Source organism: Geotrypetes seraphini, chromosome 12, assembly GCF_902459505.1.
Source record: "Geotrypetes seraphini chromosome 12, aGeoSer1.1, whole genome shotgun sequence".
NCBI classification, from domain to species: Eukaryota; Metazoa; Chordata; class Amphibia; order Gymnophiona; family Dermophiidae; genus Geotrypetes; species Geotrypetes seraphini.
In genome coordinates, this window is record NC_047095.1 from 28,230,860 (window position 1) to 28,256,441 (window position 25,582).

Below are 25,582 nucleotides of genomic sequence, written 5' to 3' on the forward strand. Positions count from 1 at the left end.
CATGGCTCGAAATTTTTCAAAGTAGTCATTCATGCAAGACCTTGTCAAACGCCTTCTGAAAATCCAGATATACAATGTCGACCGGGTCACCCTTTGTCTATCTGCCTGTTAACTCCATCGAAAGTGCAGTAAGTTTGTTAAGCAAGATCTTCCTTTGCTGAAGCCGTGCTGACTGGTCCTCATCAGATTGTGTCCGTCAAGGTGGTCAACGATGCGATCCTTTATCAGCGTCTCTACCATCTTTCCCGGTACCGAGATCTGACTCACCGGCCTGTAGTTTCCCGGATCTCCCCTCGAACCTTTCTTGAGAATCGGAGTAACATTCGCCACTTTCCAGTCTTCCGGAATCCTTCCCGATTTGATTGACAGATTGGTTATTAGTTGAAGCAGTTCAGCTATAACCCCTTTCAGTTCCTTGATTAACCTCAGATGGATGCTATCCGTTCCAGGGGATTTGTCGTTTTTAAGCCTGTCAATCTGCCTATCACCCAATTAATTTTTATTTTTTCCAATTATGAACTTATTAAAGCTCATAATTGAAGCCAATATACTAATTAAGTTAGGCGCTTATTTATTTAGGTATTTGGCACTTATCATTAGGCACCTTTTATAGAATTTCCCCCTTAGTGCATGCAAATTTATCTTATGCATATTCATTGTGGATATCCTGAAAACCTGACTGATTAGGTTGTACCAAGGACTGGGCTGAGAACCCCTGATTTAGAGATATCATCTCTTCAGCAGTCCTTTCAATGAGTAATTCCTTTCTCCTTTTCAGCCAACCTAGGGTTAACATTACCATATGGCTCCAGAAAAAGGAGGACGGATTGAGACATCTGGGGTATACTTCCATTGGTTTCAATAGAAGTAAAGCCCAAATGTCTCTATCTGTCCTCCTTACTTCCATTGCCTTCAGTAGAAGTAAAACCCAGATGTCTATGATATCCACAATGAATATGCATGAAATAGATTTACATTCACTACAGCCTACTCCATTTTAGGCATATTCATTGTAGATATCCTGAAACCCAGAGCAGCTAGGGAGGATTCCAGAACTGGTTTGAGAAACACTGCCGTGGAGCATAGGTGGCAGCTCTGGGTGATTAAGCACCCCCCAAATTGAGCAAACTCCTTGACTGTTTATAGAGAGGGGCAATTTCCATTTGGTTTAGCACCCCCAATTATTTTGAAAAGTTGGCTCACATCAACTACTTACAGGTCCCTGGAGGGTATTCCAGGGACCTGTAAGTAGTTTATTGGAGGGTGGGGGAGAAATAGTGCTAGGAACAGGAAAGGAGGGCTGAATGCTGGAATTAGTGAGCAGGAAAAAGGGAAAAGAGAGACAGAGAAGATGTGAATTGGTGGTTGAGGGGAGGGGCTGGGTGGAAAAGAGAAAATTAATATGCATTTTCTACCTTCTATCCCTACTAATCAACAGCATTCTCGCAACCACCACAACCACAATTCAAAGTCCCCAAGCAGAAATATTAAGTTAAGCAGCTGCTGCCTCATGTTAGCTAATCAGAGATCAGTTAGGCAAAATAAATGGGAGCCATTGAAGGAATAAAGGGTTATGAAAGTGCAGAGTCTGGTTTGGCTAAAAGTTTAATTCTTCAGTTCCAAATGACATAGCCATTACAGGAAGCAGAACAATCAGACAGGAGTGGCCAAGTAATGAAGATGGATGCATCTTGTTATCAGCAAGCCGTTACAAGGGCCTGATGTAACCTTAAACATTGCAGATAGCTCAATGGCACTTGCCACGAAGACTCTAATTAATGAATAGCAGGCCCTAAATTAACAATGTGCATTTACAAATGAATTCTGGGCACTCATTAAATGATGTTCAAATATCAAGCAGGAGCTGTTGGGCGTATTCCTGCTGGAATTACTGTACACAGTGTTTGTTTGCTGGAAGTTTCCACAGGAGGTTTTTTTTTTTTTCTTCTGTGCTCGACTGCAGCAAGTCCAGGTGCAAAGCCGAAATGAAGGGGCGGTGTTTTCACATAGAAGCGCGCAAGACGTCCCGGCTGCCAAGCCTGGTGTCACAGCACCTGTGCAGCACAAATAATGAGGGGGGAAAGGCTCCTGCACAGAAGTTACACTAACACATGGCGCGTTTGTCAGGCCGCCGGACTGCAACATCTAACTGCTAATGAAGAGAGAAATAGGAACGAATCTTTATGAGCCCTGATTCATCTGCGTGTGTATGCAGATTCAAAAACAAAACCCCCCTAAATCAGTGAAGCCCGCGGGAGGGGGGAGGGAGGCGCTGAAAAGACCTTCATGAAGCCATTCTTTGCTTTCAGATTAGTTGTGGTTCTTTTGGAAGACCGAAATAAAAGATGATCAAAAGCACAGGGTCGAGGCGTTCTGCACAAAACGACCTCCTCCCCTTCGGTGTTGCCTTTTTTATGGCAGTCCATGGCTGTGCTTATAGTTGCCACCTGACCCCCCCCCCCCCCCCCCAGGGCACCTGGAGGCCGAAACAATCTTCTTGTTAACTCCTTTCTCAAGGCGTTTTGAAAGCAGGAGTTGTGACTTTTCAGCTGCAGAGGCGTCCCAGAAGGCTTGTGAAGAAAACAAACGTTGCCCAGAATCACAGAGGAAACCTGCAGCTAGCCAAAAGGCTTCTTGCGGCTGTACAGTATCCCTAACAAGAATTCTATAGCACAAACAGGACTGGTTAGAGCTATTCTAGTCTTTTAACAAGACTTCCTTGTCTACTGAAAGTTGCCCATGTGCTTGTAGAACCTGTTCTGGTATTTATTTATTTGAATTACTTGCTATACCACAATTCAACAGCATAACTGACATCATTGGTATACAATAGGGGATCATTAAAGGGAGAGAGGAAATTCGACTGTGGAGTAAAAGCAAAAGGAGAGGGAGGGGTAATGCATAACAGAACACTATACAGATAACAATGAGATACCAGTACCAGAACACAGAGAGAAGATGAGGGGAAGTGTTGCATCAAGAACTGATGCAAACTCACGCCATAGTTACTAAGAATTATGAAAATCTGGCAAAATAACCAGGAATAATATCAGTTTGAAATATTCTGTAAGAACTCAGAATGAAATGCCGGGAGCGATGGCCCTCCGAGCATGCTGCTGGTAACATGGCGGCTGCCTGGAGGGAGCTCGGCCCTTCGCTCTGCCCCCATTTCCCGACTTTCCACGGGACCCTCGGATGTCATCCCTGACGTCAGAGGCAAGGGTCGTGCCCTCATAGGATGAGTCGGGGAATGGGGGCGGAGCTTCCATGCCGGCGGGGGATTCACATACTGAGCACCGGGAGCAGCAGAAGCCTTTTCCTTCGGGCTCCCGGTTCATTCTTCATTCTGTAAGAACTCAGAATGAATGTCAACATGTAAGGTGTTCCACAGTGAAGGAGCCATTCACACTAGGATAGATGGATTATTCAGGGTAAAGATAGCTGTCTCACTATTGTTACTCTGGGGTCTCTACTGTGCATGTTATAGGTTCCATATTTGTTTTCTTTTTTCCTTGTGTTTTTCCTTATCCTACCTATACTCGTCCATTCTCCTCTCCCTCCCTTCCTACTGTTTCTCATATGCCCTTTACTCCTCGTCTTCTGACTCACATTCTTCCTCCACACTTCCCCTTCCCTTTCCCCATTTCTCCATACTTTTCACCCTTCACTTCATTCCCTCCCCCCCCCCCCCACTTTCCTTCCTTTTCTGCATCAAAGCAAAGAACAAAATAACATACACAAATAAACAATTACAAAAAAAATATGGAAACAGTCCAGTAAAAGTCCATTATTTGAGATCACAGAGAACAAAAACTTCTCATTAGCTCAAGACAAATCAGCTGCCAAACATAGTAAATCACAATGAACCAATAACAACATATTATATGTGGAAAGCAAACTCAGCCACATATGCTCAAACTTATTCATGTGAAACAAAAGACGTACTGCTGAATTCTGTATTACCTGCAAAGGGTGAAGACTGGATGCTGGCAAACCCAAATAAATAATATTGCAATAATCCAGTCCATTCAAAATACAGATGCTTAAATACTTGAAAGGTATCAATATACAAGGAATCTTTAGAACGTTTCCACACTTTTTTAAAACACTATAAAAAATTTCAAAAGCAAATTACATCTCTGTCTGCAAGTTGAGCCGACTTGCCTGACTGACTAGTCACATGACATTCTATGACACGTCCTCTTATCACTTCTCCCGCCCCAACCATTTCCCAAGGAAATATGGAAGTGTGGAAACCTTTTGAAAAAATCTCGTACATGCAAGTCCTTTGCCAAAACAGGGAAGTGGTAGAACTAAAAGACATAAATTGAAAATAGAGAGTGGTAGATTTAGGAGTAACATCAGGAAGCGCTTTTTCACAGAGAAGGTGGTGGATGCCTAGAATGCCCCCCCTCCCCACAGGAGAGGCAGTGGAGATGAAAGTGGTGGAATCCAAAAAATGTGTGGAATAAATGCAAAGGGTTCTTTTATGGGAAAAGGATGGAATCAAAACAAAAAAATTGTTGGTGCTTAAATGGCAATTCCAGTAGTAGGGAAATAAGGCCTGTACTGGGTGGACTTCTACAGTCTGTATCCCAAATATGGCAAAACAGGACAGACATTTACAGTCTGTGTCCTGATTGATGGGCAGAAGTAGACTTTGATGGCAACTCCAGCAATTGGGAAGTAGGACCAGTGCTAGGCAGACTACTATGGTCTGTGACCCGAGGAGAGCAGGGATGTGTGTTTTTATTTAATCTAATTGAATCCAGTATTTCTGCGAAACATTATACCTACATAGGTTCAAGTCAACTTAAAATATAAGGCATTATAGATGTGTATACTACATTATATTATAGCAGTTTGAGAAGGACCAAGTTAAGAACAGAGTAACTGTACCAGTGTAACACATGAGTTGGGTTTGGAATTTAGCGATATTAGGTATTTTAAGTTCGTTGTCTATAGCGTGTATGTTTTCAAAGAGAGTTTTTAATATTTTTCTGAATCTGTTGTAGAATGTTTCCATCCTAATAGTTGGGAGGTTGTTCCAGGTCTTGGTGCCAAGATAAGTGAAGAGCGAGTCGAATGTGCATTTGTATTTAACTCCTTTGCGAGATGGAAGGAGCAGTTGAAGTGTCTCCAGCTTTATGGTTGATGTTGACCAGGAATTGATGAATAAGTTTATGAGTGGCTCTGCGATTTTTGCATATAGAATTTGGAACATCATACGCAATAGTTTGAAGGCAATACGAGTTTTAATGGGAAGCCAGTGTAAGTTTTTATAGTAAGGCGAGACGGAGTCAAAGTTTTTGTAGCTTGAATATCAGTTTGATCTTTTTTTTAATGTCACATTCACTTAAGGGGTTGACAGCGATAAAAATGTCAATTTGCAACACTGGTATATTCAAGTATTGACAATAAATGAGAGTATCCAAAATTATAAATGCACCTTTCCACGATTGTGTGACTGCCCTATTTGTTATACCAGTATTTGATCGTGATGGAGTGTAACCTGCATGAACTAGCAGGTGCTGGTCTTGCCACCTTATTGGGCAGATTGGATGGACTGTACAGGTCCTTTATCTGCTGTCTTATACTATGATTAGAAATTATCCAATAAGAAACTGTTGCAAAGGAAATTTTTCATTATGTGGGTGAATAAGTACATAGATCAGTCAGAATTGCCTGCATTTTCTGGAATGTAAAGACTATATTCTGAATGTATGTATGTTATTTCTACCTCCATTTTGATATGTAGTCATGCCTACACTTTGCAACAAAGAGGAAAACACTATTGGCCAAGATGGTTGTCAGTCAAATTAATCAAAAATTCTATCACAAAATAATTCAATTCAATTCATGCCAGAGTTAGAATAGAAAGCAGTGGCAGAGACGTGTTACAGAGCTCAGATTTAGGCAGACAGTGAGGTTACCTGAAGACTGATGAAGCTGAAAAAAACACTTGAGCTCAGTGCAATCAGCTGGTGGTTCGAAAGAAGTATTCAAGAACATGGAAATCATAAGATAAGTGTCCACTGTCTCAACCATACTCAACTCTCAACTTTGTATTTTATCTACCTGTTTATTGTACCATGTTTCCTTTGGACACTTAATAGTTCTGGGGTATGACTTGACTGGATTTTTAAACCCTGAAATCACTCCTCTTCATGCAGTTCAAACTGCTTTAGACGATGGTGAAGCACATCAATCTAACTGAATTGCATCATCAGATTGTTATGGTTTTCTAGCTGTCATGTTAATGCATTCTGATCCATGAAAGCATAATTCAGTACTGAGCCAGAGAAATCAGGGACAGACCCCAAAATCACTCACTTGCGACTCAGACTAACAGTGGTCCTTGCATATACAGTCTATGGACACCTTTATGGGTTAGGCAGCATTCCTATGGGACTTAAGGTGAATTCATCTAAAGTATGTGAAGTGGCTCAATTAATGCACAGGCTCCAAATTTTGGAAACAATGATTACAGCGTAACATCCCGGGTTATAGAACCTGATTTAAAGCCATTTCTTCCCTAAATGTATGTGTGGTTGTCTATACTCCAGCAGAGCAGAAACCAAACTTTAAGCTCTTTTAAAACAAATACCGACTGTAAAGTTTAATTATTGACCAAAATGTTTTCTGTTAAGTACAGGCCTAATACCAGCTAGAGATAGAAATTCTGCAGTAGGTGGATCAGTGTCTCTCTGAGCAGCATTTTTACAGGAGAGTTATTTCGCCTGTGCCCCTAGACTTTTTGTTCATTTCTTTTTATCCATACTTCTTGAATATCTATGTAATGAATATCCTGGAAGAAGTGGTTTACGAAACACGGACCGTGTCGGGTCCGGTATGTTTTACATCAAGAACCAATCTTTAGGATTAAAACTTTTACGCCCTTGGAGATTTGTAGCTGCGCGAAGGAGAAGTGGATTATCTGTCTGCAGTAGATTAAGACGAATTAATGTAAATCTAAATAAATTGCTCCTCATCATGACAGGAGTAGCCATGCAGATGATAATGAAAAATTGGGATAACTTAAATTAAAGTTTCTGGTGGGAATCCTTATGCCAGATCTATAAGTTTGAAAACATTAATTCTTTACAGAGGCGACCTCATAGCACATTCAAGGATATTTGGGGCCCGTTAACAAAATATTGTAAGATATGAATGTGAATTATTAACAGTATTTCCCTTTGATTCATGAAAGATTGTTATACACATCCAGGAGGGGCAGGGGGAAGGGTTAGGGTGGTGGTGGTGTTGGGGGTTTAAACAGCTTTATATTCTTTGTTGGAATAGAGTGCAGTATGTTATATTACTTGATTGCTCATTTGTTTGCACTATTGTATTTGATTTCAAAAACGAATAAAGAATATTTTTTTTTGTAAAAAAAACAAACAACTTTTATTGTTATTAGTATTGTTTTTATGGCTTTTAAACTTTTTATTGAAAAAAAATTCCAGCACCTTGTACATGTTCTGCAGTTTTGTTTTTGGCTTTGCGTTGCAATTTTACTGCAGTTTTCATTGGTCCCTTTTGCTTTGCCGTTAGCTGGACATAGCACATAACATTAACTGAAATCCAGAATAGAGGCCTCAAAATTCTCAGCAAGGCCGATAGCCAAAAAGGAGCAGATACCAATTAGTATGCATAACAATCCTTTATTCAAGCAATCAGACTACAAATGTCCATAAAAACAGCCGACATGGGCCACTTTTTGTGCAAAATGGGGCTGCATCAGGGGTAACATTCGAGAGGAAGAGTGCTAGTAGCATTCACTCTCCACCAGGGGTGCTATGACGCAGCACAATCTCTTTTCTCAAGGCTGCAGTGTATTGGCCAAAAGCCAAATATCTTCCCATAATACTAAACTTCTCAGTATTATGACAGGGATTGCCATACAGCTTATTTTGAGGAATTGGAAAAACTGGGATCGGTTAAATTATACTTTCTGGTGGGAATCTCTATGCCACATTTTTTTAAATGGAGCGTATGATAAAACAGGGACATTATAAGAAATTTATGGATGTTTGGGAGCCATTGACAGAATTCTGTAAGGAGTGATTGTTGATTTTGCCCTTTGATCATACATGGCCAGAGAGGGTGGGTGGAGAGTTACTTTTAATTAGAGTGCAATTGTTGGATATATATAAAGGGGGGGGGGATGATATATGTATTTGTCCTAAATATAATTTGATAGAATTTAAGTGTTGTTAAAGTGTAAAATGTCTGTAAAATATGTTGCACTTATTTTTGTCTTTAAAATGAATAAAGATATTTAAATAAATAAGGCTGCAGTGTATTCATTTATTTATTTATTTCATTTTCTATCCTGTTCTCTCCAAAGAGCTCAGAAAGGGTTACAGGTTAACATACATAATATACAGTTTGCCGTAATTACAGTACAAGGTTGTGATACAAGTTTTTATCCTAACTCGATATACGTAACAGTCCCATATAAACAGCATTGTATCGTAAGACTTCTGAGGAAATTAAAGAGTCATGGGATGGGAGATAATATTCTATTATGGATTAAGAATAGTTGAAAGATAGAAAACAGAGAGAAGTTTTAAATCGGTCAATATTCTCAATGGAGAAGGGTAAATAGTGGAGTTTCCTTGGGGTCTTTCCTGGGACCGCTGCTTTTTAACATATTTATCAGTGATCTAGATATGAAAATAACTAGTGAGAGAATCAAATTTGCTGATGACACAAAGTTGTTAAATGGCAAGAGGATTGTGAAAAATTGCAAGAGGACCTTGTGAGACTGGGAGACTGGGCATCAAAATGGCAGATGGTGTGTAATGTGAGCAAGTGCAAAGTGATGCATATGGGAAAGAGGAACCCAAACTATAGCTACGTGATACACGGTTCCACGTTAGGAAATCTAGGTTTTATCATTTAGGATACGTTGAAACCCTCGGCTCAATGTGCGGTGGCGAATAAGAACACAGATAGAATGTTAGGAATTATTAGGAAAGGAATGGAAAACAAAGAGGAAACTGCTATAATGCCCTTGTATCACTCTACAGTATGTTATGGCTGCATCTTGAATACTGTGTGCAATTCTGGTTGCCGTATCTCAAAAAAGATATAGCGTAATTAGAAAAGGTACCGAGAAGGGCAACAAAAATGATAAAAGAGATGGGACAACTTCCCTATGAGGAAAGGCTCAAGAGGCTAGGGCACTTTAGCTTGGAGAAGGGACAGCTCAGGGGTGATATGATAACGGTCTATAAAATACTGAGTAGGGTGGAAAGGGTAGATGTGAATTGCTTGTTCATTCTTTCCAAAAATACTAGGACTAGGGAGCATATGATGAACCTACTAAGTAGTAGATTTAAAACAAACCAGAGAAAATATTTCTTCAAACAACATGTAATTAAACTTTGGAATTCGTTGCCAGAGAATGTAATGAAACCAGTTAGCTTAGTAGGGTTTAAAAAAGGTTTGGATAATTTCCTAAAAGAGATGTCCATAGGCCATTATTGAGATGGCTTGGGGAAAGACATTGCTTATTCCTAAGATAATCAGCATAAAATCTGTTTTACTACTTGGAATCTAGCTAGGTACTTGGGACCTGGGTTGGCCACTGTTGGAAAAAGGACACTGTGCTTGATGGACCTTTGCTCAGTCCCAGTATGGCCATTATGTTCTTATGTTAAAATCATCTTTAAAGCTGTTGGGAATTACCCTAGACAACAAACTGACTATGGAAACTCAGATTAATTATTTTGCTAGAAGTGCTTTTTGAACTTTAAGCAAATGTAGAAGTATTAGGAAATATTTGCATCAAAATCAATTAAGATTGGTAGTGTAAGCACTAATATTAAGTAAATTAGATTACTGCAACATAGTTTATCTGGGAATTCCCAAATGTCTGCTTAAATGTTTACAGACAAAATTCAGCTGTCCGATTAATTTATAAATTAAGAAAATAAGACAAAATTACAACTTCATATATAGCTTTACATTGGTTGTCAATTGAGGCAAGAGTCATGTTTAAGTTGTGCTGTTTTGTGTGCAAAGTACTATATGGATTTACCCCACAATATATGAGAAATTTAGGGCCCCTGTTATCAAGCTGTGCTGGAGGTTTTTAGCGTGAGTTGGCGTGGTAAATGATCTGATGCTCATAGAATCCTGCCAATCCAAATACGATCTATAGTAACTTACCATTTTTATAAAAGTGCATAAAACATTTTTGTTTCAGAAATTTAATCTTAATAGTTAATAATAGGATAATGTCTTGTTACTTAAGTATATCTTAGTTGAATTGATCTATTTGTATGTAATCCGCTATCAACTATTTGTTGCCAATAGCAGAATATAATTGATTTAACTAAAAAAAACCAAAAGAAGCAGAACATCTGGTGGTTTCAAACCTGACCATTTTCAAGTTTTCAAGTTTTTATTAAAATTTGATACTGTCGTTTATCCGAATTTCTAAGCGAGTTTACAATTAAAATGAAGGGGTAAAGAATAAAAACATCAATAACAATACAAATATCATAAAGAAGATAAAACAATTTTAATTAAATGACATACTGGATATTGTACATGCATCGGGAAGGGACCTAAGGCTCTGATTGGCCCGGATGCCTAAAGTCCCTCCTATGGGGCATCCGGGCCAATCAGAGCCTTAGGCCCCTTCCCGATGCATCCGGGGAGGAGCATGAGGCTCTGATTGGACCAAGTTGTTTAAGACCCCTCCCATGTGAGGGGCCTTATACAACCTGGGCCAGTCAGAGCCACAGGTCCCTCCCTGGTGCATCCAAAGATGCAGCGGCGAGGGGAAGGCCCATTTTAGACGATGCAGGAAGCTAGGAGGAGTGGGTCCGCGTCCCTCCAGCTCATCAACTTTGAGATAAGGGGGAGGGGGAACAGCGAAGATGGCGGGGGGGGGGAGGTTACCTGCCAGTGGGGGAGAGTGGGCATCTCTCCTGCTGTGGGGGGAAGGGGAGATGGCGGCGGGGGGTTACTTGCCAGCAGGAGAGAGTGGGCATCTCTCCTGCTGTGGGGGGGAGTATAGAGTCAGGTCAGGGATTTTAGTGCAGCAGGAGACTATGGGCATCTCTTCCGCTGTGTGTGTGGGTGGGGGGGAGGAGGGGCGTTCAGTCACGGTAGGGATTTTGCTGCAGCAGGACAGTGTGGGCATCTCTCCCACTGCATGGGGGGTTCGCTGCCATTCCGGGAGGAGGGTGGTGTTTCCCTGCTGCCGGGAAGGGATTTTGTGATGCAGTAGAGAGAATGGCCATGTCTCTCGCTGCATCACAATACGGGGGTTTCTAGCAATCTGTGACACTGACCGGCACCCCTGGATCAGTTGCTTTTTTTTAGTCGCCAAAAGCCGATGCCGCTTGTTAAAAATGGCTCGGCATTTTTTAAGAATCCACCGGAGGGCTCAATTCAATGCTGAAAGCCCATTTGCATGTCAGTGTCAGAGAATGCTAGAATCCTCGCTAAAGTCAGAGATAATCCCTTTTGATGATCCGTTGCTTAACTGTGTACAGGCTAAACCGCCGGAAAACAGTTTAGCGATGGCGTTAAAGTTTTGAGAATCTAGGCCTAAGTGTACAGCCCTCAACAGAGACTGCCCCAACTTTGTTGACTGGGCTGAGACCTTTTCAGGGACCCCTTGTAGATATCACTCTTAGGTTTTTTTGGCTTTAAAAGTACCTGAATATTTTAGTTGAACTATGTACACATCTAATGCATTTCATGATATAAAGATTTTCCTGAGGACTAATGAACAAATGAATGTTTGTTTAAACCTCTTTGTAGAAATCACACATGCTTTCAGCAGCCATTAAAATGTTTACTTTTTAGCTGTAAATCAACATTGTGTGTTTTTCCCTAACTATTAGCAATTTATATGGTCATAGATTCACATCACTAACCCTCTTTTTTTCCCCCTTATCTCTTTCAGTACCTTGTGTTGAAAGGCTCAGTATGGAAAATCCTAATTTGCCAATGGCAGAGCTGGCTGTTGCTTTGTTTTACGGTGGCGCTGATGGCTGTTGTTCCTCTGACAGTCTATCTGATGGTAACGGCCTTTAAGGACCCTCCTCCCCATTGGTTATTTAATGCAGCAGCTGTGTGCTTTGGAGTCTTGGCAGAGACCCTTCTGATCAAGTGAGTACAAGCGGAGCCCCTCCTTCCTCCCTGACAAACTGGCTGTTTTCTTACAACTCGGCACCTGAAAAGCTCCCACAAGATTTGCCCATTATATTAAATAACAGGTTCTGGAGGCTGAGCGCTGTTAATCTAATGTAGCTGGGTGTCATTAAGGTCGCACATCTATGCTTGTTTAATTTTTCTTCTGCCATTAAGCCGACAAAATGCTTTTTGAGTTTTTCTGTCTCAGTGGGCTCCACCTACAATGGCAGAGTGAATAAGAGTTCCAGGATTTTGTAAGTGAGTTTTGTTACTTTCTTCATTACGAAGCAGGAATTAAACTCCCTCCTAGTCAGTACTTAAAATATCAAAGTTGTTGTCAAATGCCTTTGAGTCATTATAATAACTAATTTACTTGCACAATGCAGCGTAGGTCTCATGGCGCATGAAGTCGACACACTGCTGAGGAGCTGTGGCAAAGCGGAATAAGCAGAAAATTGGTTTAGAAAAATGGAATGCTTTGCTGGTAGATATTTTCAAACTGAATTATTCCATGGTTCCCCCCCCCCCCCCCCACACACTCTTCCTTTTATAGGCTGAAAAAAAAAAAATCATATGATTTGTGTTTTATTGTCATTATGGGATTATGACCTCAAGGGCTAGGAAGTGTATTATAACTCAGACTCCATGCCAAATCCTTCACAAGCTTTGAGAGAGCGTCCAAGCATCATCCCATATACAATGCTTACAGTTCCCTTCTGAGAAGGGTCATACAAAATCATAATAAAATGTACAACCAGAAGCAAAGAAGGACTCAAGGCAGCAGCAAGTTATGTACAAAATGAAAAGGCTGTCAGTTAGATGAAATGTGTAATAATGATTTGTAACAGCAACACGAAAGAAAGGACCTATGTTCCGAAAGTGCTGATAAATCCAAAACAGAAAGAAACAATAGTCTCCGGATGTCACAGGAGCCATTGGTTAAGTTTTTTTTTTTTTTTATTAAGATCAAATATCCAAATGTAAAACCAGCAGCATTGGAGGTATCGGGAGTACAATAAATGTCAATTGCTCATAAAAATTGTAACAAATGCCATCAAAATTAGAACATATCCAATACTGCTGGTTTTACATGTGGATATTTGATCTTAATTAAAAAAAAAATCATTTAACCAATGGTTCCTGTGACATCCGGAGACTATTGTTCCTTTTAATAGTTATTTGTATCGTTCCAATAGAAACAGGAATCACCCAATGATTATTTCAGGCATAAGTTGTGGGTTTGTATAGGGGTCGGTTTCCCTTAGATTCTATATATAGTATTCTTGCCCAAAACTGGGCACTGATATTTGGGTACCAATCACATAGTGTGAAACCCAAAAGGATGAGACCATGGGAGTTGCATGGGCGGGTCAGAGGCATTCCTAAACTTTGCACGCAGTGTTATAGAATACCAGGGAAGTTCACCCAAATTGACCACCAGGAATTGCACTGTGTTTCAGCAGGCGTAAGTCCTGGAACCAAAATTTGGGCGCCAAAGTTAACATTCAATGGTATTGCATCGAGTGCCAATTTTTGAGTGCCACTTCCTGGATCTAGCCCCATATGTAAATTTTAAACAAAGCTGTGATTATAAGGCATAATCTGTCTCCCTAAGTTTTCCTATTGTTAAAAAAATCATTGCAGCTTCAGGATGAGCTGTGGTAGCTCTCGAAAAAGAAACCCTGAGATTCCTGTCTCTGCTTTACCAGATCAAGGAAACAGAACTTTTCTGGGAGCAAGTTTTACCTGTCTGTCATGTTGCATCACAGGTTTTTGTGTCCAAATGTTTGCATACCTGTGGAGGAAAGCGCAATCTTTGCTCATGACAAACGAGAATAATTTAACTATTTTATTGCCAAAATGTGGGAGTGAGGCTGTTCAACCTGTGAGGCCTTTGAGACTATATCTAGAGCCCCTGCCATGGTGACTGATTCCAACTGAACTGCTTAGACACAAGCCTTTGGAATTAAGTTACTCCTGGTGGAATTCTACGTATACATTTTTGAAAATTCTGTGCAAAACTTTTGAACATTCTGCACATAACATTTAAAAAATCTGCCACATATATTTGTAGTGTTTTGCATAGGAATTCCCCTATCATAAGGCCTAAAATCCCTTCCTGCATTTTCCTTTCTTAGGCTCCAACATCCTCAGTTACTTTCACTCTTGAACTGCATAGCACACTTACTTTTTTATCTGGTCCTTCTCATTTTCAGCTATGGCAGTAGTTCTGCTCATGTTCTCTTCCCCACCCCCACTGAGCTCCCATGGCAAGAACGAAGTGATCTGTTGCACATTGGGTTATTTCCTTCCCTTATGTCAACAGACCCAACTACTAATGTGAACTACTAATGTGAACCACGTAAATTAGGGGTGTCCAACCTTATGACTTCTCTGGGCCGCATTGGCCGCAAAAAATTTTTCTGGGGCCGTACAAACACTAACACTAGCCGATGAGCCAAAACAAGGTGGCCATGAGTGTGGCCTGAGCAGTGATGTAGTGATTATATGCTGTATAATACATCGACATGCAGGCCAGGATATGTAAATGTCAGTATACAGACTGCTATAAAGCATTCACACACCAGCTCTACCTGCCTGTATAGACTGGGCATTGTGGCTGACTGGAGGAGATCTGAGAGCAAGTTGGTCATCTGATTGGCGTCTCTTCCCGTTCATAACTTCCACTGTCCTACCCTTTGTCCCAACCCACTTTGGAACTGCACCCCACTTCCTGAAAGCCCTGTGTGTACCCACTGCTGGCCCTCTCCCATCCTCTCCTCCCATCGGTGATCCCACCCGGCCCCAGTGTGTAGTTGTCTTTCTGCGCTGTGTTGCCTGATTGCCTCATCAGCCTCACCTGTGCCCTGTGTCTCTGTAGCCTGTAACTATCTGTGTCAATGAACATTTTCCAGTGTCACTGTGTGAGTGCTAGTAGTGTGTGAAGGCCTCAATGCTGGCAGAGATGATAGTGATGCTGATGGGAGAATTCCCTGGTGGGTGGAATAATCGGGGCTTAGTGGGTGGGAGCATTTTGTTGCTGGGAGTAAGATTATTCTGGTATGGGGAGTGGGTCACCTGTTGTCATAGTGGGATAACACCTGTTGACAGTGGTATAATTGTGGAGCTGATGCTGAAATTATAGCTTTCTTGTGTGAAGGTGGTATATAAGAAGTTAAAATAAAAACAAATAAAGAGCCTTCCCCCATATTGTGCAGCAGAAGCAGCAAACTATGACTGAGTTCCATGACGAAGAACATTGGGTTCCATAGACTACACTCTAGTGGCAAATAGGCCTCTGGAGCAAGCAGCTTTCATAGATAAAATTCTCATTCCAAATGAACCCTAAGATATTCCGGCCAACATCTACTCTGGATCCCTTCTCTAAAAATCATAAACACATGCTGGACAACAATATTTTCAATTACTGTACCTACAATTTGGAATGCCTTGCCATCTCAGCTTCGGACAGAGCAAAATTTTGACACATTTAAAGGAGCCTTTTTTATTTACTGATGCATTTGAATACTAAATTCTCCTCTTTCATTTTCAGCAAGCTCTTTTAAACTCTCCCTTAGTCCCATTGTTTTTTTTCCATTTATGTTTTCTTTCCTGTAACATATTGTAGTTCTACCCAGTCTACCTTTGTTTCATGTCATCGTTATGTGTCCAAGTATACATAAGAACATAAGAATTTGCTGCTGCTTGGTCAGACCAGTTGCATGTGGTGGCCACTCTGGTCAAAGACCAGCGCCCTAACTGAGACTAGCCCTATCAACGTACATCCTTGTTCATCAGGAACTTGTCTAACTTTCTCTTGAATCCCTGGAGGGTGTTTTCCCCTATGACAGACTCCGGAAGAACGTTCCAGTTTTCTACCACTCTCTGGGTGAAGAAGAACTTCGTTACGTTTGTACGGCATAACATAACATAAACATAACATAAAAACTCACTTGTATACCGTTAAGTTCTATGCGGTTCACAGAGATTAGCAATACAAATGAATAAACAACCAGCCTCTTCTCCCTTGAAAAGAGAAGACAGAGAGGACATGATCGAAACATTTAAGATAATGAATGGAATAGACTTAGTAGATAAAGACAGGTTGTTCACCCTCTCCAAGGTGGAGAAAACGAGAGGGCACTCTCTAAAGTTAAAAGGGGATAGATTCCGTACAAACATAAGGAAGTTCTTCTTCACCCAGAGAGTGGTAGAAAACTGGAACACTCTTCCGGAGGCTGTTATAGGGGAAAACACCCTCCAGGGATTCAAGACAAAGTTAGATAAGTTCCTGCTGAATCAGAACGTACGCAGGTAAGGCTAGACTCAGGGCACTGGTCTTTGACCTAAGGGCCGCTGCGGGAGCGGACTGCTGGGCACATGGGACCATTGGTCTGACCCAGCAGTGGCAATTCTTATGTTCTTAGGATCTAACTTCCAAAAGATTCTGTAAAAAGATGCATCTTTAAAGCAGGTCGAAATTGTTGATACGAATTTGAAAGTGTGAATATGTCAGTCAGGTCCCTAATCCATGAGGCTGCCTATAAGGACAACAGTCGTTCCTGGAATTTCTTATATTTGCATCCCTTTGCAGAAGGAAATGAGAATAGTGAGTGTGATTTTCTAGAATGTTTAGAATTTGTAATGATGAAAGATTCCATAAGATACTCTGGGATTAGACCTGTTAATGCCTTAAAACAAAGGCAGCTGAACTTAAATTTAATCTGTGCTTCAACCGGAAGCCAATGCAGTTGACGCTAGAAATCAGTGACATGATCATACTTCTTTAGATCAAAAAATCAATCTAAGTGCTGTAGTTTGGATTATGCGCAGTCTTTGAAGATATGAAATTTCTCCCAAATTCTGTATATGGTGCCATACATTGTGCATGCAAATCAGTGTGCACAATCTATTTATATGCAGAACATAATTGTTTAACAAGCTTAATTGACACCAGTAATTGACGCTAATTGGCACCAATTAAAAGTTGCATGCACAACTTGCAAAGTGCAATTCTATGAAAGGTATGACCCAGTTCTAGTGTGAAAATGTGAAAAGGGGGCATGGCCAGGAGAGGGGAATGGGCAGAAAGTTTAAGCACACTGTAATAGAATATTCCCAATGCATACACAAGTTAGGCGCAGGGATTTAGGTAGGGTTACCAGACATCTGGTTTTACCTGTCTTTTTAGTGGACCTATCCGGATGACTTTTCAAAACCCGGCACTTTGTCCGGCTTTTGAAAAGCTTCCAGCTTGGGGCAGCGTCAGGAGAGCATCTGCACATGTGTGGATGCAACAAGATGGCATTGGGCGCATGCATGTGACATCATTGCATCACATCTAGGCATGCGCAGATGCCCTCCCGACGCAGCCCGAGGACAAGAACAGGTTGGGGCGGGGCTGGGGCAGAACGGGGAGTTACTTGAGTGGAATAGGGTGGGGCTGGGTGAGACTGGGCGGTCTTGGGGACAGGGCCATGGGTCTGGATTTTACAGGAGTAAAAATCTGGTAACCATAGATTTAGGCCCAGTTTTCCTTGGCCTAAATGGGTGTGTCTAAAAGTTACGTGACTCACAGGCGCTTAGCGTGATTCTATAAAAGGTACACACACCTTAAAGGATTGTACTAAGCACTGGTCTAGTCAGCACTGATTTTTGGGGCACTATATGTAGAATCGGGCCTTTTCTGGCTAACATCTAGGTATGGACATTTGCAACAGCTATAGGACTGGCATACAAGATCTTGCCTTAAATTAAGAGAGGTTTTTATCCACTTGCACTAGTATTTTTTAAAGTAGGCTGCAATGCATTGATGTTGCACACATGCATGTGAAATCATCCACATATGCTCACAAGCCCTCCATATGTGGCCCCGAGTTCGGGGCCTTCCAAAACCCAGACAAACTGCTGGATTCTGGAAATCCATCTTGGCATCCAGACAGTCCTCCAAAAAGAGGACTTCCGGGTTTTCCTGGACACCTGGTAACCCTATTATAAAGAAAAGTAAACTCCTATTTTTCTTTATAAAATAGGCGCCTTAAATTGTGCTTTTAGTCAGTGCCATGTTATAGAATTACTCTCTATGTGCAGTAAAGCTAAATAGGAAGAAGTTAAAAGGGCAGAAAAATGCTGGCGATTCTAGCATTCTCAGGCCCAGAGTCTTAGTGTTTGCCAAATATTTGTGCTTCATGGCTGGACTTAGCATGCTGGATACTAGAGGGAGTCGTGGTCTGTGGCCCCAGGCCAAGAATTTTGATTTGATTTTGATTTATTTCACTTTATATTCCACCTTCAGCAGAATTAGCTGTGCCAAAGCGGATTACAATCAAAACCAAGCACGAATTAATTGGGCTAGGTGGTTTATAAGAATAACAGAAACCCCTGGGTAGTTGTGTGAATGAAAGCTCTTGGCTAAATAGCCCAGTAGAGGCCAGTACCAATTGAAGTGGGAGCCCAAATGAGCAGGAAAGGACTGCCAGAACAAAGAATAATATTAATGCTTGTGAAAGTTTATCATGTGATCATAGCACTAATGTTTTGAGGAGGTCATTTTGAAGCAACTACAAATGTAAATAGCAGTGTTTTCAGGTGTAGATTGACAACATGTAAATAGCAAATGCCAAAAGATGCTATTTACACAGAATGCAGAGATATCAAGAAGATGTTGCATGGTATAGTATGGCTAGGATGGACCATGAAAGTATGTGTGTATTTGCCAGTGTCCAATAGAAATGCACACATATTTACAAGAGTTTCCCTTTCTACTTTTGTAACTGTTCCAAGACATGCGTAAATTTTGAAAAAAAAAAAAAAAAAAGTGCTTGTTTTGGCCAGGGTTTTAAAGGGAGGATTAAGGGAGGAACTGTCTTTAATCTCCCATTTTTTTTCTGTCTCCAATTTAAAGAAAAAAAAAAAAAAAAAACTTTTGGCAGGCTTGCTTGTTAATTACTGCCAGCTACACACGTAAGTTTGAGAAATGAAGCACCTATTCATTATAAGTTCCAGTACTTATACATGGAAGATGCTGTACTGAACATAAGAATAGCCTTGCTGGATCAGACTAATGGTCCATCTAGCCCAAGTAGCCCATCTTCACGGAGGCCAATCCAAGTTGCAAGTACCTGGCAAAAAAACATAAATAGTAGCAGCATTCCATGTCACCGATCCAGGGTAAGCAATGGCTTCTCCAATGTCTATCTCAACAGCAGTTTATGGACTTTTCCTCCAGGAACTTGACCAAACCTTTTTTTTTTAAACCAGCTACCTTAACCGCTCTTACCACATCCTCTGATAATGTATTCCAGAGCTTAATTATTCTCTGAGTGAAAAATTACTTCCTCCTATTGGTTTTAAAAGTATTACTCTAACTTCATCAAGTGTATCCTAGTCTTTGAAAATTTTGATGGAGTAAAAAAGTCTATCCACTTGTAGTCGTTCTACACCTCTCAGGGTTTTGTAGACTTCGATCATATCTCCCCTTAGATGTCTCTTTTTCAATCAAATTGTGTGTCTCACCCACCAGTACCCTGCCCATTTCACCACTACCAATGAAAGGAGACAGTGGGCAAGGAGCCATTTTTGCCCCTCCTATTTGTGAACTGTTCCACATGTAAGACTTCTCAGGAAACTGCAAGCCCATGGAATAGAAGGAGATATACTAAGATGGATAGGCAAATGGCTGGAGAACAGAAGGCAGAGAGTGGGCATAAATGGGAAGTTCTCAGACTGGGAGAAAGTGACTAGCGGTGTACCCTAGGGTTCGGTACTTGGGCCCATCTTATTTAATATCTTCATCAATGACCTGGAGGATGGAACATCCAGTGAGATCATCAAGTTTGCAGATGACACAAAGCTATGTTGGGCAATCAAATCGCAGAAGGACAGTGAGGAACTCCAGAGCAACTTGAGTCGATTGGAGAAATGGGCAGATAAATGGCAGTTGAAGTTTAATGTGGAAAAATGCAAAGTGATGCACTTAGGCAGAAAGGATAAGAAGCACAAGTATAGTATGTCAGGTGCAACTCTGGGAAAAACCGAACAAGAAAAGGATCTGGGTGTAATAATTGATAGGACCCTGAAGCTGTCGGCGCAATGCACGGTGGCAGCAAAGAACGCAAATAGAATGCTAGGCATGATAAAGAAGGAAATCACGAGTAGATAAGAGAAAGTAATAATGCCGCTTTATAGAGCAAAGGTCAAACCACACTTGGAATACTGCGTCCAACATTGGTCTCCATACTTAAAGAAGGATATAAAACTGCTGGAAAGGATGCAGAGATGAGCAACGAAGCTAATAAAAGTTATGGAGAACTTGGAATACGAGGAATGATTTAAGAGACTTGGATTGTACTCCCTTGAGAAGAGGAGACTGCGAGGGGATATGATCGAGACTTTCAAAATACTGATAGGAATCGACAAAATAGAGCAGGAAAAAAATGTGTTTACAATGTCCAATGTGACATGGACAAGAGAACATGGACTGAAGCTAAGGGGGGACAAGTTCAGGACAAATATCAGGAAGTTCTGCTTCACGCAACGAGTGGTAGACACCTGGAATGCTCTCCCAGAAGAGGTAATTGTGGAATCCACTGTTCTAGGATTTAAGGGTAAGCTAGATGCACATCTCCTTATGAGAAGCTTAGAGTGATATGGGGACTGAAACTCTGCCAGGGTACACTGGCGGGGCCTCCGCATGTGCGGATTGCCGGATTTGATGGACCTAGGGTCTGATCCGGAGATGGCAATTCTTATGTTCTTATGAGCAGTCACACTACTCACACAGCCCTTGGTACGCACTGCTTTGAACACTACTGCTCCCGCTGCATGTGCCAGAAAATACACATGTATTTGCTGGTGTCCTATCACTATAGGGAAAAAATAGTCGTATAAATTAATATACAAAAACATGGAGAAATAATTCTACTGTTAATACGTTTTGCAGGGTGTCACAATCCTCCAGTCAAAAAATAAACAATAATGACAGTAAAATCATAAGCACAAAAAAGTGAGGAAAAACAGACCTCATACACAGACCGCCTGGACTACCAGTACCCTAAGCAATCTGTATCATCACTGGTCTGTGAAAAAACTCCACACAAATATATGCCTTAAGTCTCTCATACATCCATAATATTTTTTTGTCAAAAAATGTGCTTTTAAACAGGACGATAATCTAGATTCCACTGCAGAAAACATCAGTATCAAAGGCTACAGCTGAGTATGTTGAAAATCAAAGACTCAGCATTCCCACAGGGAGATTCCTGCGAATGAGTATGGCGTACAAAAGATCCTACAGCCATATCTCAGCTATGGAACTGACTACCCACACAGATCAGGTCACTAGACTCACTAATGACCTTCCGCAGAGCAGTAAAGATCTTCCTCTTCCGCCAATCGGGCCATTAAAAACTGCCTCCTCAATATACTTCTCCTAGTACTCTTTGTTATGACCAATCTTAACAGAGATTTCGGCAGTTGGAACCCAAGCACAATACCAGGTAAAGCTTTGGATTCTTGCCCAGAAATAGCTAAGAAGAAAAAAATAAAAAATTTAAATTGAATCAGGTTGGGCAGACTGGATGGACCATTCGGGTCTTTATCTGCCGTCATCTACTATGTTACTATGTTATCTGGTCTCTAGAATAAACTCTGTTATTGTCTACTGTAACCTATTTGTTGTCATGACTAGTCTGTTTTCAAGCGATTGTGAATGTCTACTTGTAACCCATTCTGAGCTTCTGGGAGAACAGGATAAAAATTGAAATAAATAAATTTGTTTACAAAAGGATCCATGTTTGGCAGAACATTTTCGAAAATAGAACTCTAATTATCCCAACCTGGATGTTGCAATACATCCCTCAACATCCTTTGCAAAAAGGGACTTTATATGTTCTCAGCTTTCTTATCTGTGAGAGTAAGAGTGGACTTGACTAATGATTTGAAGAGCAGGCTAGGAAATAGGAAAGGAGAGTTCAAACCCTGCTTATTTCCTCCTATTGGTTTTATTTTTTTATTTCCTTTATTTATATTTTGAACATATTATCAAGAATAAACTCCTTGTACAGAATATGATTGAGTCAACATAATATAAACAATTGAAGTAACATCTATATGACAAAATTTCTATTTACTTAATCAAAATTAAAGTCCCAAATTGAGATCCAAGATGTTCCTGAGTGAGAGACTATTAAAAGTAAAAAGAATAAATTCAAATTACAAATTAGGCGGTCAGATGAGAGTGGATCAAGAGTAAATTATACATTGAGATTTTCTTAATCCCCTTCAAGGCCCCTCCTGGAGAGAAATCCTGTCAGCTGAGAGGGTTCAAAGAAAATATAATTGCAAGATTTATACTTTACAATGCATTTGCAAGGATATCGTAAAAGAAATGATGCCCCCATTGCAGCGACCCCAGGCTTAAGAAGCAAAAATTCCTTCCTTCGTTTCTGAGATTCCCTTGTCACATCCGGAAATATTTGAACTTTATATCCAAGAAATTCTTTATGTCTATTCTTAAAATAAAGCTGTAATATCCAATTTTTATCTGGTGATAAAACCACCGTAGCCAATAGGGTAGCTGGAATAGCTACCTCCTTCATTGAAGATTCCAATAATAATGTTATGTCCATTTGTTCACCCTGACCTTGTTGTTCTAGTGGATGTTGTTCTTCCAAATTTTTTGATGGCAAATAATATATTTTGGAAAAAGGAGGAAAAGCATCATTAGGAACATTAAGAACCTCACAAAAGTACTTTTTCAAAACTTCTTTTGCTGATAAAGAAGGAATCTTTGGGAAGTTCAAAAATCTAAGGTTATTCAACCGCATATTATTTTCCATCATTTCCACCTTTCTCCTAAGGTTAAGATTGTCCTTAATCAGTGTCGTTTGAATTTGAGTTACTTCACTTATCTTTTTATCTATTTTTTCCACATTATTTTTCATCGATGTATTTTCCTGTTTAAGTCCATTTATTTCATTTCTTTGTTGTAAATATTTCTCTTCTAGTTCTTTAATTTGTGGTGACAATGTTTGTCCCAGAGTTCTTACCAAGTCCCAAATAGAGTCTAGAGTAACATTCATGGGTTTAGGAACAGAGAATATACTTGCTTGCATTGTCCCAGCTTCCACAGCAATGGCAGTCTTCTCCCTCTGGGAACCTTGCTCCATTTCAGGTCCCCTCGTTCTCACCGAAGTCTCGTCTTCCTCCAGTGCTTCACTCACTTCAGCCTCCCGGGAACCGAAGTCTGCCTTCTCGGGCTGACTACTCTCCCGTGGAGAGCTAGCACGCTGCGGCTGAGGGGGCGGGGTTCTAGCGTCGGGGCTCAGAGTCGACTCTAGCCCAGGGAAACTTGCCGCGACCTCACTCCTTCCCGGCGATTCCAGCGGGCGACTCCCCGATGCAGCTGCTGCCTCTTGATTCAGGCGCCGCAAAAAATCCTCCATGGACATCTGAAGGGGAGTCTCCAGGCGCCTCGAGGCTCCAGAAGCACCTTTCCCTCTCCTTTTCGGCATTGCTGAGGCACAAGGTAAATGTTATTTCGTTAGGATCTCTGGCGGCGTCTGACTCACTCTCATCAGCACGCGGCCATCTTGGATCCCCCAGTTCTCTCTCCTCCTATTGGTTTTAAAAGTATTTCCCTGTAACTTCAAGTGTCCCCTTTAGTCTTTATAATTTGTAAAAAAAGTCAAAAATCGATCCACTTGTACTCATTCTATTCCACTCAGAATTTGGTAGACATCAATCATATCTCCCCTCAGCTGTCTCTTTTCCAAGCTGAAGAGCCCTAACCTTTTTAGTCTTTCATCATATGAGAGAAGTTCCATCGCCTTTATCATCTTGGTCACCTTTTTTTTAATCTATTCTAGTTCTGCTATATTTTTCTTGAGATGAGGCGACCAGAATTGAACTCAATACTCAAGGAGAGGTCACACCATGGAGCACTACAGAAGCATTATAACATAACAGAACTGGTTGAGAGGAAGGCAACAGAGGGTAGTGATCAACTGAGATCACTCTGAGCAAAGGGATGTTACCAGTGGTGTGCTTCAAGGTTATGTTTGTGGGCCTGCTCTTTTTAACATTTTTATACGGAATATTGTTGCAGGGCTGTCAGGTAAGATTTGCCTCTTTGCAGATGATAACAAAACCTGGAATAGAGTACACACCCAGGATGGTATGAATAACATGAAGAAAAACCTGGCAAAGCTTGAAGAATGGTTTGAAATTTGGCAACTAAAATTTAATGCTAAGAAATGCAAGGTCATGCATTTGGGCTGCAAAAACCAGAGGGAATGGTACAGTTTAGGGGGTGAAGAACTTATGTACATGACAGAAGAGCGGGAGTCGGGTGTGATTGTATGTGATGATCTTAAGGTGGGCAAACAGGTTGAAAAGGTGACAGCGAAAGCTAGAAGGATGCATAGGGAGGGGTATGGCTAGTAACAAAAAGGAGGTGAGACCTCATTTAGAATATTGTGTACAATTCTGGAGACCATACCTTCAAAATGGTATAAAGAGGATGGAGTCGGTCCAAAGGAAGGCTACTAAAATGGTGTGTGGTCTTCATCATAAGGCGTATGGGGGTCAGACTTAAAGATCTCAATCTGTATACTTTGGAGGAACGGCGGGAGAAGGGAGATAAGATAGAGACATATAAGTCTTTTTCATTTGAAAGGAAGCTCTAGAATGAAAGGGCATAGGATGAAGTTAACAGGTGATAGGCTCAGGAGTAATCTAAGGAAATACTTCTTTACAGAAAGGGTGGTAGATGCGTGGAACAGTCTCCCGGTAGAGGTGGTGGAGACAGACTGTGTCTGATTTCAAGTAAGCCTTGGATAGGCATGTGGGATCTCTTAGAGAGAAGAAGAGATAATGGTTACTGCGGATGGGCAGACTGGATGGGCCATTTGGCCTCTATCTGCCATCATGTTGCTATGTTTCTTTTCAAAAAAAGCTGCGGTCATTAATCAACTTTACATTAAAAATTCTTTATAAGAAATTATTTGGCTTCCATCTTATTTGCTGTCATGAGGGATCCTTCAAGAGAAAAAAAACAGCCAAATACCACACTACCTGAATTGACTCAGTACCTAAGCAAGCATGGTTCACAACTCAGTGCTTTGATCTGTAGTGCCCATCTTGCAAGACAGAAGGCTGAATCCGAAGCTCCCTAGAACTGATTCCTCCTTCCATGTCTTTATACATCTCATGCCTCTCTACCTCTCTTATCTGTCCATCTAAAATTTCAGAATTTTTAGAAGCCTCTCCAGTCATAGAGCTGTTAAAAACTTTGGTTGGCTATGGGGCCCATAATCAAAAGACAGACATCCAAAAAGTATCCTAAATCAGCACTTGGACAACCTAATCTCCAGGACGTCCAAGTGCCGATAATCAAAATTGTATTTCTGTATATCTAGCG

The 25,582-nt window shown here is 40.9% G+C and overlaps 1 protein-coding gene across 8 annotated transcripts in view; it reads left to right on the top strand.

Annotated features, from left to right (window-relative positions):
- LOC117346714 overlaps positions 1 to 25,582 on the top strand; it is a 574,004-nt gene that overhangs the window by 466,736 nt on the left and 81,686 nt on the right. For all 8 annotated transcript variants that reach the window (XM_033916744.1, XM_033916749.1, XM_033916751.1 and 5 more), the window contains one exon: positions 11,933 to 12,138. In XM_033916744.1, the coding sequence (XP_033772635.1) occupies positions 11,933 to 12,138 (206 nt within the window). The remainder of the gene's footprint in view (positions 1 to 11,932; positions 12,139 to 25,582) is intronic.